Source organism: Apodemus sylvaticus, chromosome 2, assembly GCF_947179515.1.
Source record: "Apodemus sylvaticus chromosome 2, mApoSyl1.1, whole genome shotgun sequence".
Classification (NCBI taxonomy): domain Eukaryota; kingdom Metazoa; phylum Chordata; class Mammalia; order Rodentia; family Muridae; genus Apodemus; species Apodemus sylvaticus.
The window spans coordinates 62638343-62652985 of NC_067473.1; the positions used below are offsets into that span (position 1 = coordinate 62638343).

The window sequence follows — 14643 nt, forward strand, 5'->3', positions numbered from 1 at the left end:
TTCCCAGAATCTCTAGCGCTAATCAGCTTGGTGTACCACAGGCTGAGGCTCCTCTGCTCAAGTTGTGGGTCCCATTAGTTAGAGGACAGCCACCAACTTACATTTCAATTTGGGGATCACAATAGGCCTGCTCGATATACTCCATGTCCTTGAAGTCCATCCAGGTGTTGGACATCAACAGCTGCCACCGGTAGGGCAGATGGAAGTGGCTCTTGTCGCAGTTGCCTGCAAGGATAAGAAGGGTTTTACAGTCACGTGCTGGGGTTTCCAACAATTCAAGTTCACTGCTGGTTTCCTGTCAAGACCACCCATCCCACCAGCCAGGCATTTCCCCCTTGTCCCTTTGGTCATTTTGGCCCCTGGTTGGATTGTGTGTTATTGACTCTAGTTCCCATAGAAACCCATTAGAAAATAAAGTCTGGGTTGGAGCGATGGCTCAGCTGCTGCTCTTCCAGATGGCCTAGGTCCGATCCCAGTACCCACAGGGCAGCTCACAACCATCCGTAACTCCAGTTCCAGAGGAGCTGCACCTTTTTCTAGATGAGACATGGAGCTCTCCAGGATAGACAGCGCCACCTTGCCTTTCTTTGAAGCCTTGGCCTAAAAGTCATCTCTTCCCCAATGAATCCCAGTGAGTACTCTCACTTCATTATGATCTGACTGGTATGTTTTACTTCCTTAACCTGGTATCTGATACCCAATTTGGACTAGCTGCCATGCACTGGCTTATTTTCAGCAGGATTCCTGTTTGTGGCTTTTCTGATGCTCACTTTAATTACAGAAAAGCTGTGTCATTGTCAAACTAACGCTCCCAGCACATGTGGCAAAAAATACTAGAATGGACACTTGCTGAGTAAGGAACTATTATCATCCCAGCCATTGAGAATACAGACACCCACCTCTCAAGTTCTCAATGCTGTGTTAAGGTCACATACTGTTTTATTTGTTTATTTATTTTAAATTTCATACATGAGTGCTGTATTTCCATCACCCTTCTCCCTCCAAGCCCTCCTGGACCTCAGCTCCTGGACCATCTTGAATTCATGACCTCCTTTTCTTCAGTCATTATTGCTGCCATATATGTATGTGTCTAATCGATATACATATGAGTAAATATATAAATACAATGGGTTTTTATAAAATGATTCAAAAAGTCTTATGTGTACGTGTGCGCCTGCATGAGTTTATCCACCCTGGGTGCACGGAGGTGCCCATGAGCCTTGGAGGCTGCACTGGCTCCACTACAGCTGGAGTCACGGGTGGTTGTAAGCAGCCATGCGGTGTCAGAAACGTTGCCCAGAGATCCTCTATTAGAGCAGTAAGGTGCTCAACTTCTGAACCATCTCTCTAGCCCCTTAAATGATCATAGAAATGCTTAAAAGTGCACGGCTGCTTTACAGTAAAAAGGCACCGCAGAGGAACTCACAGAAGGGCGCCGCTTGAGATTTATACCACTCAAAAAGGCATTAATGGAGGCGCGGGGGAGGCGGGAGAGGGGCAAGGGGAGGAAGAAGAATGTTCTGGAGGCGGGAGAGTCATTTTCTTCAGTGGTGTGGCCATTGATAAGCTGCCTGTGCCCTGTAAACAGCCCCACACCCGTGCTTATGTGAGCCATTGTGAATAAACAGGCGCCTCATTACCAAAGGGAAAAAAGAAGAACATCTTGTTGGAGGGCTTGCTGGGAAGGGGGCAGATTGGTGAGGGAGAGAGAGGGACGAGAGGGGCTAATAGGTGTGTTTATGAAAATAAAAACTGCATTGTGATATGTGTGTGTGTGTATGTGTGTGTGATATTATAAAGGATCTTCTTTTTTTTTTTTTTTTTTTTTTTGGTTTTTCGAGACAGGGTTTCTCTGTGTAGCCCTGGCTGTCATGGAACTCACTCTGTAGACCAGGCTGGCCTCGAACTCAGAAATCCACCTGCCTCTGCCTCCCAAGTTTTGAGGTTAAAGGTGTGCACCACCACTGCCCAGCAAGGAAAAGACTGAAGAGACAGCAAGAAGAAAGAGGGAGTAAAGGGGGAGGGATTAGAAAAATAGCCAAGTCACAATGGAAAAGTCTTCTCTAAAAATCAAAACAGATTTACCCTATGATCCAATTCCTCAGCTGACTCAAAAGCAGCAGCATGGTCTCCGGTAAGTACTGGTGCACACCATGCTCACAGCAGCAGTGCCCACAGTAGCTAAAGGCATCTTACGGAGATGGCAACTTACTCTGTTGACAGCCCTTGTACAGATGGTCCTGACAGATTTCCTTCGGGCCACGATCATCCATCCTAGGAGATGTAGGACTTACGATGTAGCGGAGGAGATCTGCAAAACAAGAGAGGATGTGTGTATGCCAGAAGTGAGGACACGGGGCCAGAAGTGAGGAAAGTTGTGTGTGTGTGTGTGTGTGTGTGTTTCCCACATTCATGCACGTGTTTCCCATATTTATGCACATGTGCATCCCTGGATTCAGGGTGCTCCTGAGAGCCTGCACAGCCCCTCTGTAGAATGAATCATGGACACCAGGGTACCAGAGACTTCTGGCTATGAGATGATTACAGTTCTCAGGTAGGTGATTCAGTGCTGTGGTGTTGTGTTTGTCTTTCCCTAAGCACTCCAGTCTTGGGAGTCCCCTAGGCGACTTACGCTCAGCAGGGTCAGACATCATTCTCGAGGACTCGCTGGCTAGGCTCCCGGAGGCATGGGTGGAGTTCTTGCCAGGGCTCCCAGGGGCTGCAACTCTGTGGCTTGAGGGAGACAGAGGTGACTGAGGCAGCCTGTTGCTGCCCTGTATAGGGGTTGTGGTCTCCCCAGGCATAGCCAGGACCTGGCTTCTCAGGCTCTGAACTCCAGAATAGACTGCTTCTTTTCCTCCAGTAATTGCGGATTTTACGCCAAAACCAGTGGCACTACTTTTAGAGACATTAGACATTTCCTTCATAATTTGACTAGAACCATTTGGGCCATTATGGGTAGATGTACCAGGCCACGATGGGTTTTCTCCATATTTACTATGCAGGAATGCCGTGTCTTGACCACTGTCAGTGATTCTGCCAGCGGTCTGGGGATTCTGGGTCTTAGCCATATGCTTCTGATGGTTGCTAGGAAACATCATTTCTTCCAAGTCTTCCAAAAAGGCTGTGGTGCTTTTACTTAGAGCTCCTGGGACTGTTGTTTCTTCCTCTGTCATCCCACCAATATAACTACTTAAAAGCAGGATTTGGTCGACGTCCTCGTTCTTGCCCTTGACCTCCATGCGGTGTCCAGAAGGCACGCCCATTTTGAGGGCCCCGGCTTCTTTTCTTTGTGCCACATCAAGAGGAAAGCCGGCAGCAGAGGCTCGACTTGAGGATGAATCCGAACGATTCCTAGAAAATAAGCCATCTGCATCTCCATTCTCCGGAAACTCCTGGCTTGCTCTCATCTGACTGGGTCCTCGGACACCAGCAGCCTTAGACGAGGCCGAGGTAAGCTGCGCCTGGTCGTGAGTAGCCAGGTACTTGAACTTCTGGGTGATATCTGCAGACACATCCTCCAGGGAATCCTTACAGCTGGTGACATCTGGGCTAGGAGGACCAGATCCCAGAGGTGAGACGGTGGAGAGAAGTTCTGTTGTGTTGTGAAGGAATCGGTCTCTGCTCTTGCTTCTGTCTCTGTGTGCCCCACCTCTGCGATGTGGATAGGGAGCTGGAAAGAGAAACCCAGAGAGAAAATTCAAGTGCAGGTCAGTTCCAACCTCTATGTTCTCTCTGCTAATCCAGTCCTGTAGCTGAGTTCTATCATAAAGGGTTTCCTAAGCGGTGGCCGTGGGTCTCAGGACCGAGCTGCAATCCGACAGAGTCCACAAAAGCAGTCTGTGACTAAGACAAGGGAGGAACCCAATGCTCCTCTCGCCTCTCCTGGAACTCAGGGAGTCCTCGAGTCCCTGAGACCCCAGGTGGAGAGTCTCCAGACTCTAGTTCTAGGTTCACGTTCAGTACTACAGCGAATGACAGCTGGAGTGCAGCCAATGAGAGAAACATGTCCACAGCCCTCAGAGATGTCACTTGTCACTCAGTATGATCTGGGTTCGTGAACAGGCACCTCTAACCCTGAAACTAAATATCAATGACTGCAGACTCGAGCTAAGACTTCCTCTAAGCCACAAACTTTGCAGGCTTCTTCCTCTAGCTCCCTTAGTGCCTCCTGAGGGCTGGGCTGTGGCTCCTACTGTAATGGTCTAGTTGCCTCAAGAATTCTTACAGATGCCAGCTTTCGTTGTGCAAAACCTTAATCCTTAATTTAAAACTATTGTTAGAATAAAGATGCTTACAGCTGGGCAGAAGAGGGGTAGGCTCGTGGTCTGAGTAGAAACTGAGAGAAGAGAAAAGAAAGAGAGGAGAGAAGAGAGAGGAGACAGAAGGAAGAGGGCACCATGGGGTGGGTGGATCGTGAGCCCACGGCCATGAGGGCCGGCCTGCTGGAGTAGGAGCGGCCTGGGGGAAACACGGCAAGTGATATCTCGGGATTATTGACAGGGAAATAGACAAAACAGCACAGAGGGTTGATATCTGCCCAGCCCTAGTGCTTTTAAGGCTTATTATAAATATAAAGGAAACTAAATGATTTAAGGTGGGGTAGAAACCCCCAATAATATTTACCACAACAAAGGCCACAACTTATTATGAAAAGCTGAAATGGAAGGCAGATGGGGTGGACCACGCCTATAATTCCAGTGTTTAGGATGCTAAGACAGGAGTCCAGCTTTGGCTACACAGCAAGTTCTAGGCTAGCCTACCCTACATTATATATACTGAAGGGGGAAAAAAAATCTAAAGACACTGATAAAGCAGCATCTTTTCTCTGGAAAAGTCTAAGAAACAGAGAAGACAGAAGGAGTGACCCAGTGTGTGAAGTCTGGTGTGGTGTGGTATGTAGGTATGTAGGTATGTACATATGTAGGTATGTACATATGTACGTGACGTCTGTTGCGGAAAGACATTTGAAAGGTAGGGTGGAGGTGCGGTAGTGTCTGGACGCTTTTGAGGAACATGTGTGCATTATCCTGGTAGAGGAAAGGGGACAACGGTATTGTAGCAAAAGCAAGCCTCCCCTGTGGAGAGCTTTTGGTGCTGCTTCTAGGAATTTGGCAGGAATCTGATATCGGGCTCAAGGCAGACACCGCGGAGGAAGGTGTTGTACTCCGTGTACCTGGAACACCCCGATAAAGCCCTAGACAGAGCGACCGCGGGACTTGGTGTAGTGCCTTGATTTCTGCCCTGCTTGTTCCTTGACTGGCTACTTTGTTTTGTTTGTTCCTTGACTACTTTGTTTATGCCTTAAGGACTAACCATATTCTTTGTATGTATGTACTCAGAATGACATAAAAGTGGACTGGCAAAAAATTAAAACGCACCTTCAGCCTCAGAACTGGCTGGGGTCATGCTATAGTGTTGTCTAATTGTCTTTTTTCTTTTTAATCCTCACTCCTGCCCTGGAGACCCGCTGACTGCCTGAGCTAGCTTCGTTACTCCCTCTGTCACAATGTCTAACTGCACAGCTTAGCTAGAAGTGACAATAATAGATCTTCCCCCCCCACCATGAACCGTTCACAAACCCCGCCTCTGCGGGCACTCTGTTCAGAGCACTGCGGTGTGGGAGAGGCATTCGTGTGCTCGGCTCGAAAGCATGGCTCTGATTTAATCTTCACAGTACTGCTTGGTCTTCTAAGCATGATTGAAAGCTGCTTAAACAACACTGGTTTCCTTACCCTAAGTGAGGTTGATAAGTAATAAACCCGCCATTGCCCATAGGTTCGCTGTGAGGGATAATGATGGCCGATTCTGGGCCAGTCTCCTGTAGACTGTGCACCATTCTCATGGTAGGTACAAAGAGCTTTTCCTCGCGTCACTGCAGCTTCCTAGAGTCAGGGATTCTACTGCCTTCATAAACTCGGCCTCTACTGTGTCCACCAGACAAGACCCAGTGAGATGACTCTGCGAGAAAGCGCCTGCCACCAAGCCTGAATGACTTGGGGCCAATCTGGGGAAAGAGAGAACTGGAAGTTGTCCTCTGACCTACACACACACACACACACACACACACACGCACGCACACACACACACACACACGTAATGCAGTCGTGCTGGCTGGTCTTATTATAATGTTGGCTTGACACAAGCTAGAGTCTTCTGAGAGGGAACACCTCAACTGAAAAAGACGCCTCAATAAGACCCAGCTGTGGGGCAATGATTGATACAGGAGAGCCCAGGCCATTGTGGGGGGTTCTCCCTGGGCTGGTAGGCCTGGGTTCTATAAGAAAGCAGGCTGAGCTGGTCAGTAGTGGGGTATACCATTAATCCCAGCACTAGGAAGGTAGAGATGGGTGTTTAAGGTTAGCCTGGTCTACAGTTGGAGTTCCAGGACAGCCGGGCTACTCAGAGTAACCCTGCCTCAAACAAAACAAAAACAAAAGAAAGAAACAAAGAAAGGGGTGAGGGGAAGGAGGGTGGTAAGAGAGAGAGAGAGAGAGAGAGAGAGAGAGCAGTGTGAGCAAGCCAGCACAGTGTGATGTGAGCAAGTGTAAGGCAAATAAATAAAACCCTTTCCTCCCCAAGCTGCTTTGTCACAGTTACTTCATCACAGCAATAGCAACCCTAAGACAATAATATAATTTAGTTTAAATTAAATTAAATTAAAAGACAAAGGTTTTCAGATCACTACCACGGTATGTTATATGAAAAATGCTTAAGAAAAGGTAGCGTTTATCCCTTAGGATGGGATTTTCAAAGCTCTGACAGAGACCAGCACTGAACAGAACGAAGTAAAGTGAACCCTGTGTGTTGGGGGAGGGGACAGGACCAGGCCGTGGAAGGAAACCTGCAGAGCTGCTTTGCAAAATGGGATGGGGGCTCCTCAAAACACTCAACTCGTCAGAGTGATCCAGATATGGGCTTCTTTTTATACTCCTGAAAGAACCGGAAGCAGAGTGTCATTCTGCATCCACATTAACAGTGGCATTACTCCTGAGCTGGCTACCACGCAGAAACAAACCACTGTCAACCAGTGACTGAGTAAGCAAAATGAGGTGACGCCACACTACAGGACATTATGAAGTCTCAAAAAGAAAGGGGCTAGAGAGGGAGGTGGAGCACTGCTTGCTGCTTTTACGAAGCCTTGTTGGGTTGCCCACACTGGCCTGTAACTCCAGCTCTGGAGACAGCTGACACCTCTGGTCCCTGCAGTAATCGGCACTCAAATGCACATATACCCACCCCACACATATACACACAGTTTTTAAGATGATAAAATATTATATATGAGAACAGTTTTGGGGAATGTGATGATAGACTTGTGTAAAATGTCACAATGCATCCATCTACAGATATTTTAACCACAAAATGTGCAATGTGAGCTGTGCATTGTGGGGCATGCCTTTAATCTCCGCACTCAGGAGACAGCAGGCCGGCACAACTGCCCGAGTTCAAGGCTAGCCTGGTCTATAAAGTGAGGCCCTGTTCAGCTAGTACCACACAGTGAGATTCTGTCTCAAAACAAATAAATAAACCAAAGTATGTGTGTGGCTGGCAAGATGGCTCCCAGTCACTAGCCTGAATTCATCCCCAGGACTTGTAAGATGGAAGGGGAAATGACTCCTGAAAGTTGTCCTTACTTCTACATGAAATAAATAAGCAGTTGTCATTAAAAATAATCTGTGTGTATAAATGTGATTTGCACACAGAGAGAAAAAGACTAAAGAACTGGACCAAAGCTACTAACTTCTGAATCTTAAAAGATATTTTGATTCTCATCTTTAAAAAAAAAAAAAGCTTCAAGGACAAAAATAAACTAACAAAATAACTGTTTGGCTTTGGCGTCTCAGACAAAGTCTATGTAGACCAGGCTAGCCTCTGTTTCCAAAGTGCTGGAATTAGCCCCTGCACCCATGTCTCACCCCCAAGCAAACCTTTTTTCCCCTCTCTCTTTTTCTTTCTTTTTTTTTTTTTTTTGAGACAGAGTTTCTCTCTGTAGCCCTTAGGTGTCCTGGAACTAGCTCCATAGAACAAGCTCGAGTCCAACTCAGAGATCTACCCGCCCCTGCCTCCTGAGTGCTGGGATGTTAAGTACAAAAGTGCATACCACCACCAGACTTTTAAAATGAGGGGATAGAGCTACTTGTAAAACTGCATCTACATCATTAATTATTTCAATTGTATTAAAGTGGTGCATGCAGATAGTAAAGTTGAGATTTTACAGGCAGATTTCTTTCTTTCCTTGCAGGTTTTCTTTCTTTTTTTGTGTGTTTGTTTGCTTGTTTGTATTTTGAGATGAGATTTCTCTCTGTAGCCCTGGCTGTCCTGGAGCTCACTCTGTAGACCAGGCTGGCCTCTGCCTCCTGAGTGCTAGAAAGAAATATGTGCGGCACCACGCCCCATTGTAATTTCTGTTTATTTGCAAATTCGCACAATTAAAAGGGAAAAGGGCGTACCTCTCATGCCAGGGGGGTTCCTCCGAGTGTGTTTGTTGTTGCAGATGTCCTGGATGTTCTGGACCACGTCAGAACTCAGCCCGTGCTCCCTCATGATGACCAACACCTTTCTGTCCATCAGGTTATGAGACCTGAGACAGTTGAGGTAACTGCAGTTGCCGCGAGTGAAATGCTCACAAATGTGGAGTCTCTCGCACGGCTGTGGCTGCCCGCAGATCTGTTTACGGCCCTCCCCTTTGTAACTCTTGCATATCTAGAGAAGAAAGGAAGAGCAACGGGGTAACACCTGGATCTGCCACGCCTGTTAAGAAGTGCGCAGCCCCCCCCCCCCCCCAGAACACAGGCGTGCCACAGGGAAACAATGCATACAACACGCAAGGCCGGTGAGATGGATTCAACTGTCGACTTGTGTGGGGATAGAAGAAGAGTTAACAGATGACAGCAAGCATGATACCGCACACCTGTCACCCCGTGCTCAGGAGACCGAGGCAAAGAGGATCACAATGTTGCAAAAACCTTGCATTTAAAAGAAAAGAAACTTAAGGAGAAAAATAGTGATGAATTTGAAAATTCCTGGAAGAATCAAACTCAAATGGCAAGCGATACACAGGACATCACAAGGGAGCCCCAAAGAGGAAATTTAATCTGTATCTTAACTTCCTCTACAGTTGGAAAGGGAAAAAAGTGAGTCTTATCCACAACTTTGGGATCTGCAACTTCTGTCTTTGATAGCCAAAATAGGACCTTTTCAACGCTTTTGTATGCGAGGGGAGGGAGGGGAGGAAGAAGAAGCGGCGTGATGAACTCTTTTTTTTTTTTTTTAAGATTTATTTATTTTCATGTATACAGCGTTCTGCCTGCATGTATGGCTGGTGGCCAAAAGAGGGCAGCATATCACAGTACAGAGGACTAAGAGCCACCATGTGGCTGCTGGGAATTGAACTCAGGACCTCTGAGTCATCTCTCCAGCCTTCCTTGAACTCTGAAGAGGTCCATCTGTCTCTGCCTCCCAGGAACTGGGATAAAGGTGTGCACACCCCTCCCCACTTTGTTTTTGTTTGTTAGCTGGAATTAAAGGTGCACACCACTGCACTGCTCAGCCTTGTTTTCAGGTTTTTAACAGGAGGACTTGGGTAGCACGGACTAGATTTCAACTCATAATCCTCCTTCCCTGACCTCCCAAGTGTGGGGATTGCAGGCACACGCCTCTATAACCAACTCAGTAAGGAGATCCTTCCCCACTATCTAAACCCCCTTTGGGGTCAAATAGCAGGGTAAGATTCACAGCAGCAGCAAGAGTACAAGTTATGCTGTAGCAATGAAATAATTGTGTGGCTGGGGGTCACCACAATATGAGGAATTGCAATAAAGGGGCGCAGCATAAGGAAGGTTGAGAACCACTGCTCCAAACAAACGCATCTGCACACATAGCTCTACAGAGCTGGAAGAAAGACAGGGATGGTGCAATCGGAGCACGTGGCTACAGGGCTGCAGGAGGCTGCTTTAAAGGTCAAGGCCCTAGAAGCAGCTGGGTGACCTCACGGTCCCAGTGACCATCTAGTTTCTGTTTCCTCTTCAACTGCAGAAGGAAAATATTTGTTCTGTCTGCCTGCCTAACATCTGTGAGGCAGAGTAGCAATGTATAAGACTGTATTGTACAAAATAAGGAGTACGAGGCAGGTGTCTGAGCCACTAGATGACGAAAATGGCTAGCGACCTGAGAGCTGAAGATGTTTAGTTCAGTAGGCTGTATAACCGCGTCTGCCTGGCTCCCTGGAATGAGTCTGGATGCTGAGACAAAGGCTGACTCCAGGAATGGTGATAGAGCCACATCAGTAGCCTCTAAAACCAGACTCCAGCGCATAAGTGCTACAGAATTCTAGACCCTGGTTCTCAATTCTAGACCATAAGCATCACCTGGACACAGAGTAGAAATCCAGGAGCTGGCTTGTAACACAGACCCTGGGTTCAATTCCCAGGAGCAGGTACACCAAGTGTAATAGTACATGTCTACCACTATGAGCCCTCAAGAGGTGGAGAGAGGATGTTTGTTTGAGGCTAGCCTGGGCTACATAGGGTGCTCATGTCTCTAACAAAACAAAACAAAGAGCAGGTGAGGTGGTGTACACCTTTAACCCCAACTAGGGAAGCAGAGGCAGGTGGATCTCTGTGTGTTTAAGCTACAAAGTAAAACCCTGTCTCAAACAAACAAACAATTACAAGAGTGTATGGTACATTGTCTATAATCCTAGCACCTAGCAGCTAAGGCAGGAGAATCAAGAGTCCAAGACTAGCCTAGGCTAGACAGTTAAAAGTTTCAGGACATTTTGAGCTGCAAAAGGGACAACTTGGGGGAGTCAGTTCTCTCCATCTATTATGTGGGTGCAAGGGATTAAACAAAGATCAGCAGGCTGGGAGACAAGTTCCCTTATCCACTGAACCATCTCCCTGTCCCCAATTGTTAGGGGATGTTTTTATGCACTGTGTATTCAGACGCTGATTGCTGTGCCCAGAGATCTGGTTGCAATCAGAATGTTGGCATTGTCATGATTATTGATATCCTGTATCAATGATGTGTAAAGATTGTTTTCCATCACCTCTGATTGGTTAATAAAGTGCTGATCAGCCAATGAGCTGGGCAGAAGAGAACAGGGAAGGACTTCCGATCCCAATCAAGGGGTTCCAAGAATGTGAAGAGGAAGGCAGAGATGAAAAAGAGAAGAATTCCTTGACAGACAGCCACTAGGAACTACCTTTCTCAGCCCCACTGTCAACTAACTGGCCATGTGATAAGCACTGGCCAATGAGATGTGAGCAGATGTGCTACACACCTTGTCCAATTCTCTCTTTTTTTAAAAAAGATTTATTTATTATTATATGTAAGTACACTGTAGCTGTCTTCAGACACCGCAGAAGAGGACATCAGATCTCATAAGGGATGGTTGTGAGCCACCATGTGGTTGCTGGGAACCTTCGGAAGAGTTGTGAGTTCAGTTGGTGCCCTTAACCGCTGAGCCATCTCTCCAGCCCTGTGTCCAGTTTTCTAAAGGGTAAACTATTTGGCTTCAACTTCCCTTCTACATCCCACTGACTACAACATGGTGACCAGTGAGAAATCCCTGTACAAAGAGATGGAAGCCACATTCAGAAGACAACAGAGCTGACCCACTAGCATAGGTCTTACAAAAAGGACCCTCTGCACCACCATGCGGCATATCTGCCTGCCGTATCCATGCAGGCCCCAGAGGCCCCAGACTTCTTTAACAGCCCACAGTAAACATGTTAGGCTCTTCTGGTCATTAAGTTGAAACTGCTCACCTGACCCTTGGAGGTGGGAAACAGAGACAAAATCTATAAACACATCCACACGGCTGTGTTTCAAGAGACTTTTATTTCTAGACTGTGGCAGCCCAGGTTTGGCCTCTGGGCTGTACCTTACTGACCCTTGCTGAGGCTATCAAGGGGTAAAAAGCTTTAAGTATATTTCTTCATCACTGAATTTACGGCAGGAGTCTCTGGTACAGAGACACAACCTGTGCCTCCATCTCTCAGGCATCGTTCCAGCCTCAGTTCCAAGGCTACCCTGATGTAAAGCCTCCACCATCCACCCACCATCACGTCTTCAGCCCATCCTTGTTCTCAGTGGAATCCCTGGCGGCCTAGTGAGGGAGCCATGTGGACCCAAATTCTTCTTTTATTTGTTCAGACTGGGTCTCAGCAGGTAGCTTTGGCTTGCTTGGAACTTGTTATGTAGACAAGGCTAGCCTTAAACTCACATAGATCTGCCTGCCTCTGCCTCCCAAGAGTGCTGGGTTTAAAGGTGTGCACCAGCATGCCTGGCATGCACATAACACTCTTACAGGACCTACCTCAGGCATGAAGAAAGGGTCGCTCTGGACCAGGAGGACCGCCAGCTCCTCCTGGTTAAGCCCAGAGAGCTCGTGGTTCTTCAGGATCTGGAAGTTGTGCTCCGAGAGAACATCGTGAGAATATTTGCAGAGGTTCCTGGAGGGAAGGAGGGAGCTGTCAGAGTTTGTACTTGACAGAAGAAACGAGAAAGGCGGCAGCCACATTCACACAACATGGATGTAGAAGGAGGGCCAGGAGGGGGAAGGCGGGTATCTCCACTTCTATTGGGGAGAAGAAAGGGTTTACCAGCCTGGAGAGATGGCTCAGCAGTTACGAGCACCAACTGCTCTTCCAGAGGTCCTGAGTTCAATTCCCAGCAACCACATGGTGGCTCACAACCATCAGTAATGGGATTCGATGCCCTCTTCTGGTGTGCCTGAAGACAGCGATAGTGTCTTCATAAACACTACAGTGTTCTTATATATAATACATAAAAAAAATCTTTAAAAAAAAAACCTGAGTCAACTTCAATAGTAGACCGTGTGGAGTAGATTAAAAAGAAAGAGTTCGTTAAACTTTCACTCAGCAAAGATCAATACTGTATCCTTTGGTAATTAACACAGGCTAATTAATCCTACAAAAAGAATACAATTTTAAAAGGTACCCTGGCCCAGCCAGATAACACACTGGGTAAAGGTAAAAGTTTGCCAGCAAACCCGATGACATCAGTTTGATTGCACATACACAAGCATATACTTTAAACAAACAAACAACAGGATCTCACTATAAAAATCAACCAGCTTGGAACTTGCAATGAAGACCAGGCTGGTTTCAAACTCATAGTGATCTGCATGCCTCTGCCTCAGAGTTAAAAAAAAAAAAAGTAAAGGTATCATAAATTTAAAAAAAATTGAGTATGTGGCACATAGTGTAAAATTCAGATTTTGAGAGGCATAGATGGGACTATCTTTGTGAGTTTGAAACCAACTAGGTCTACATAGCCAGTTTCAGGATAGCCAGAGCTACAGAGACCATGTCTCAAAAAGAAAAAAGAAAAACAAACAAAAAAACCAACCAACCAACCAAAAACAAAAATCCACAAATAAATAATAATAAAGATATATTTACCAAACAGCTAAATCAAGAGGGGTATACTTTTATTCTATTTGTTTACTTGTTTACTTGTTTATTTATTTATTTATGTTTTCGAGACAGGGTTTCTCAGTGTAGCCGTGGCTTTCCTGGAACTCATTCTATAGACCAGGGTGGTTTCAAAGTCAGAGATCCACCTTGCCTCTGTCTCCTGAGTGCTTGGATTAAAGGCGTGCGCCCCCACTGTCCTGCACTCTTTACAAATGATATGCATGTACCCACAGTATCTGACCAACTGTTGTGGACTTCTCTTGCACATAGCTGTGAGAGAAGGAAATAAAAAACAACTGGCAATAGAGTGGAAAGCAACCTGTTCAGAAACCACTGCCCGCTGAGAAGGTCACTAGGAGGCCCAGAGATGGCCCAATGGTCGGCAGCCCTCAATGCCCTTCCAGAGGACCCGAGTTTGAATCCCAGCACCCACATCAAGCAGCTCAAGTCACCACTACTTTTCAGTTGTTTTTGTCACTAGTGAGCAGAAATGCAAAACTGATTTTACTGAAACTGGTAGATTCTCACAAACGAAAACATCTAAGTGGAAATCATTCTCTAGTCTTTAAAACTCATTTCTGTGAACTAGATAGACTGCTCAGTCGGAAGAGGCAGTTCTGGAGACTTAAACATTCCTGGAAGTAACAGTCAGAAAAAGCAGTTCTGAAGGCCTGATAACATTCCTGGAAGTGACTGTGTGTATGCATGGGTGTGTGGGTGTGTGTGCACGCACGACCACATACATAATCATGTAGGGCCTCACTCCTCCAAAGCTGTCCACCTTAGTTTTTGAGAGCGGCATATCTCTGAGTTTGAGATAGCCTGGTCTACAGAATGAGTTCCAGGACAGCCAAGGTCAGCCTAGTGAGAACCTGAGTTCAATCCCCAGAACTTACAAAAAAATAAATAAAAAGCCACACCTGGTGGCTCATCTGTACTCCCAGCATTGAAGAAGTACACACAGGCAGGTCCCCGGAGGTCACTAGCCAGCAAATTCAGTCACTTGGTGAGTATTAAGTCAGTAACAAAACTGTCTCAGAAAATAAGGTGGACAGTTCCGGACACACACACACACACACACACACACACACACACACACACGGTCACTTCTAGGAATGTTATTGAGCCTCAAGAATTGTCTTCAGATGTAACAAAATCTTTAAGAAATTGCAGCCCTTTGGCCACCACTAGCTGAGTC

General features: G+C 46.5%; 1 protein-coding gene across 2 annotated transcripts in view; it reads right to left on the reverse strand.

Annotated features, from left to right (window-relative positions):
• The window catches only part of Zc3hav1 (zinc finger CCCH-type containing, antiviral 1), a 49244-nt gene that overhangs the window by 22343 nt on the left and 12258 nt on the right, over positions 1-14643 (reverse strand). For both annotated transcript variants that reach the window (XM_052173459.1, XM_052173460.1), the window contains exons 2-6: positions 12323-12458; positions 8454-8706; positions 2633-3673; positions 2213-2311; positions 102-225 (exon numbers count right to left, since the gene is read on the reverse strand). In XM_052173459.1, the coding sequence (XP_052029419.1) occupies positions 102-225; positions 2213-2311; positions 2633-3673; positions 8454-8706; positions 12323-12458 (1653 nt within the window). The remainder of the gene's footprint in view (positions 1-101; positions 226-2212; positions 2312-2632; positions 3674-8453; positions 8707-12322; positions 12459-14643) is intronic.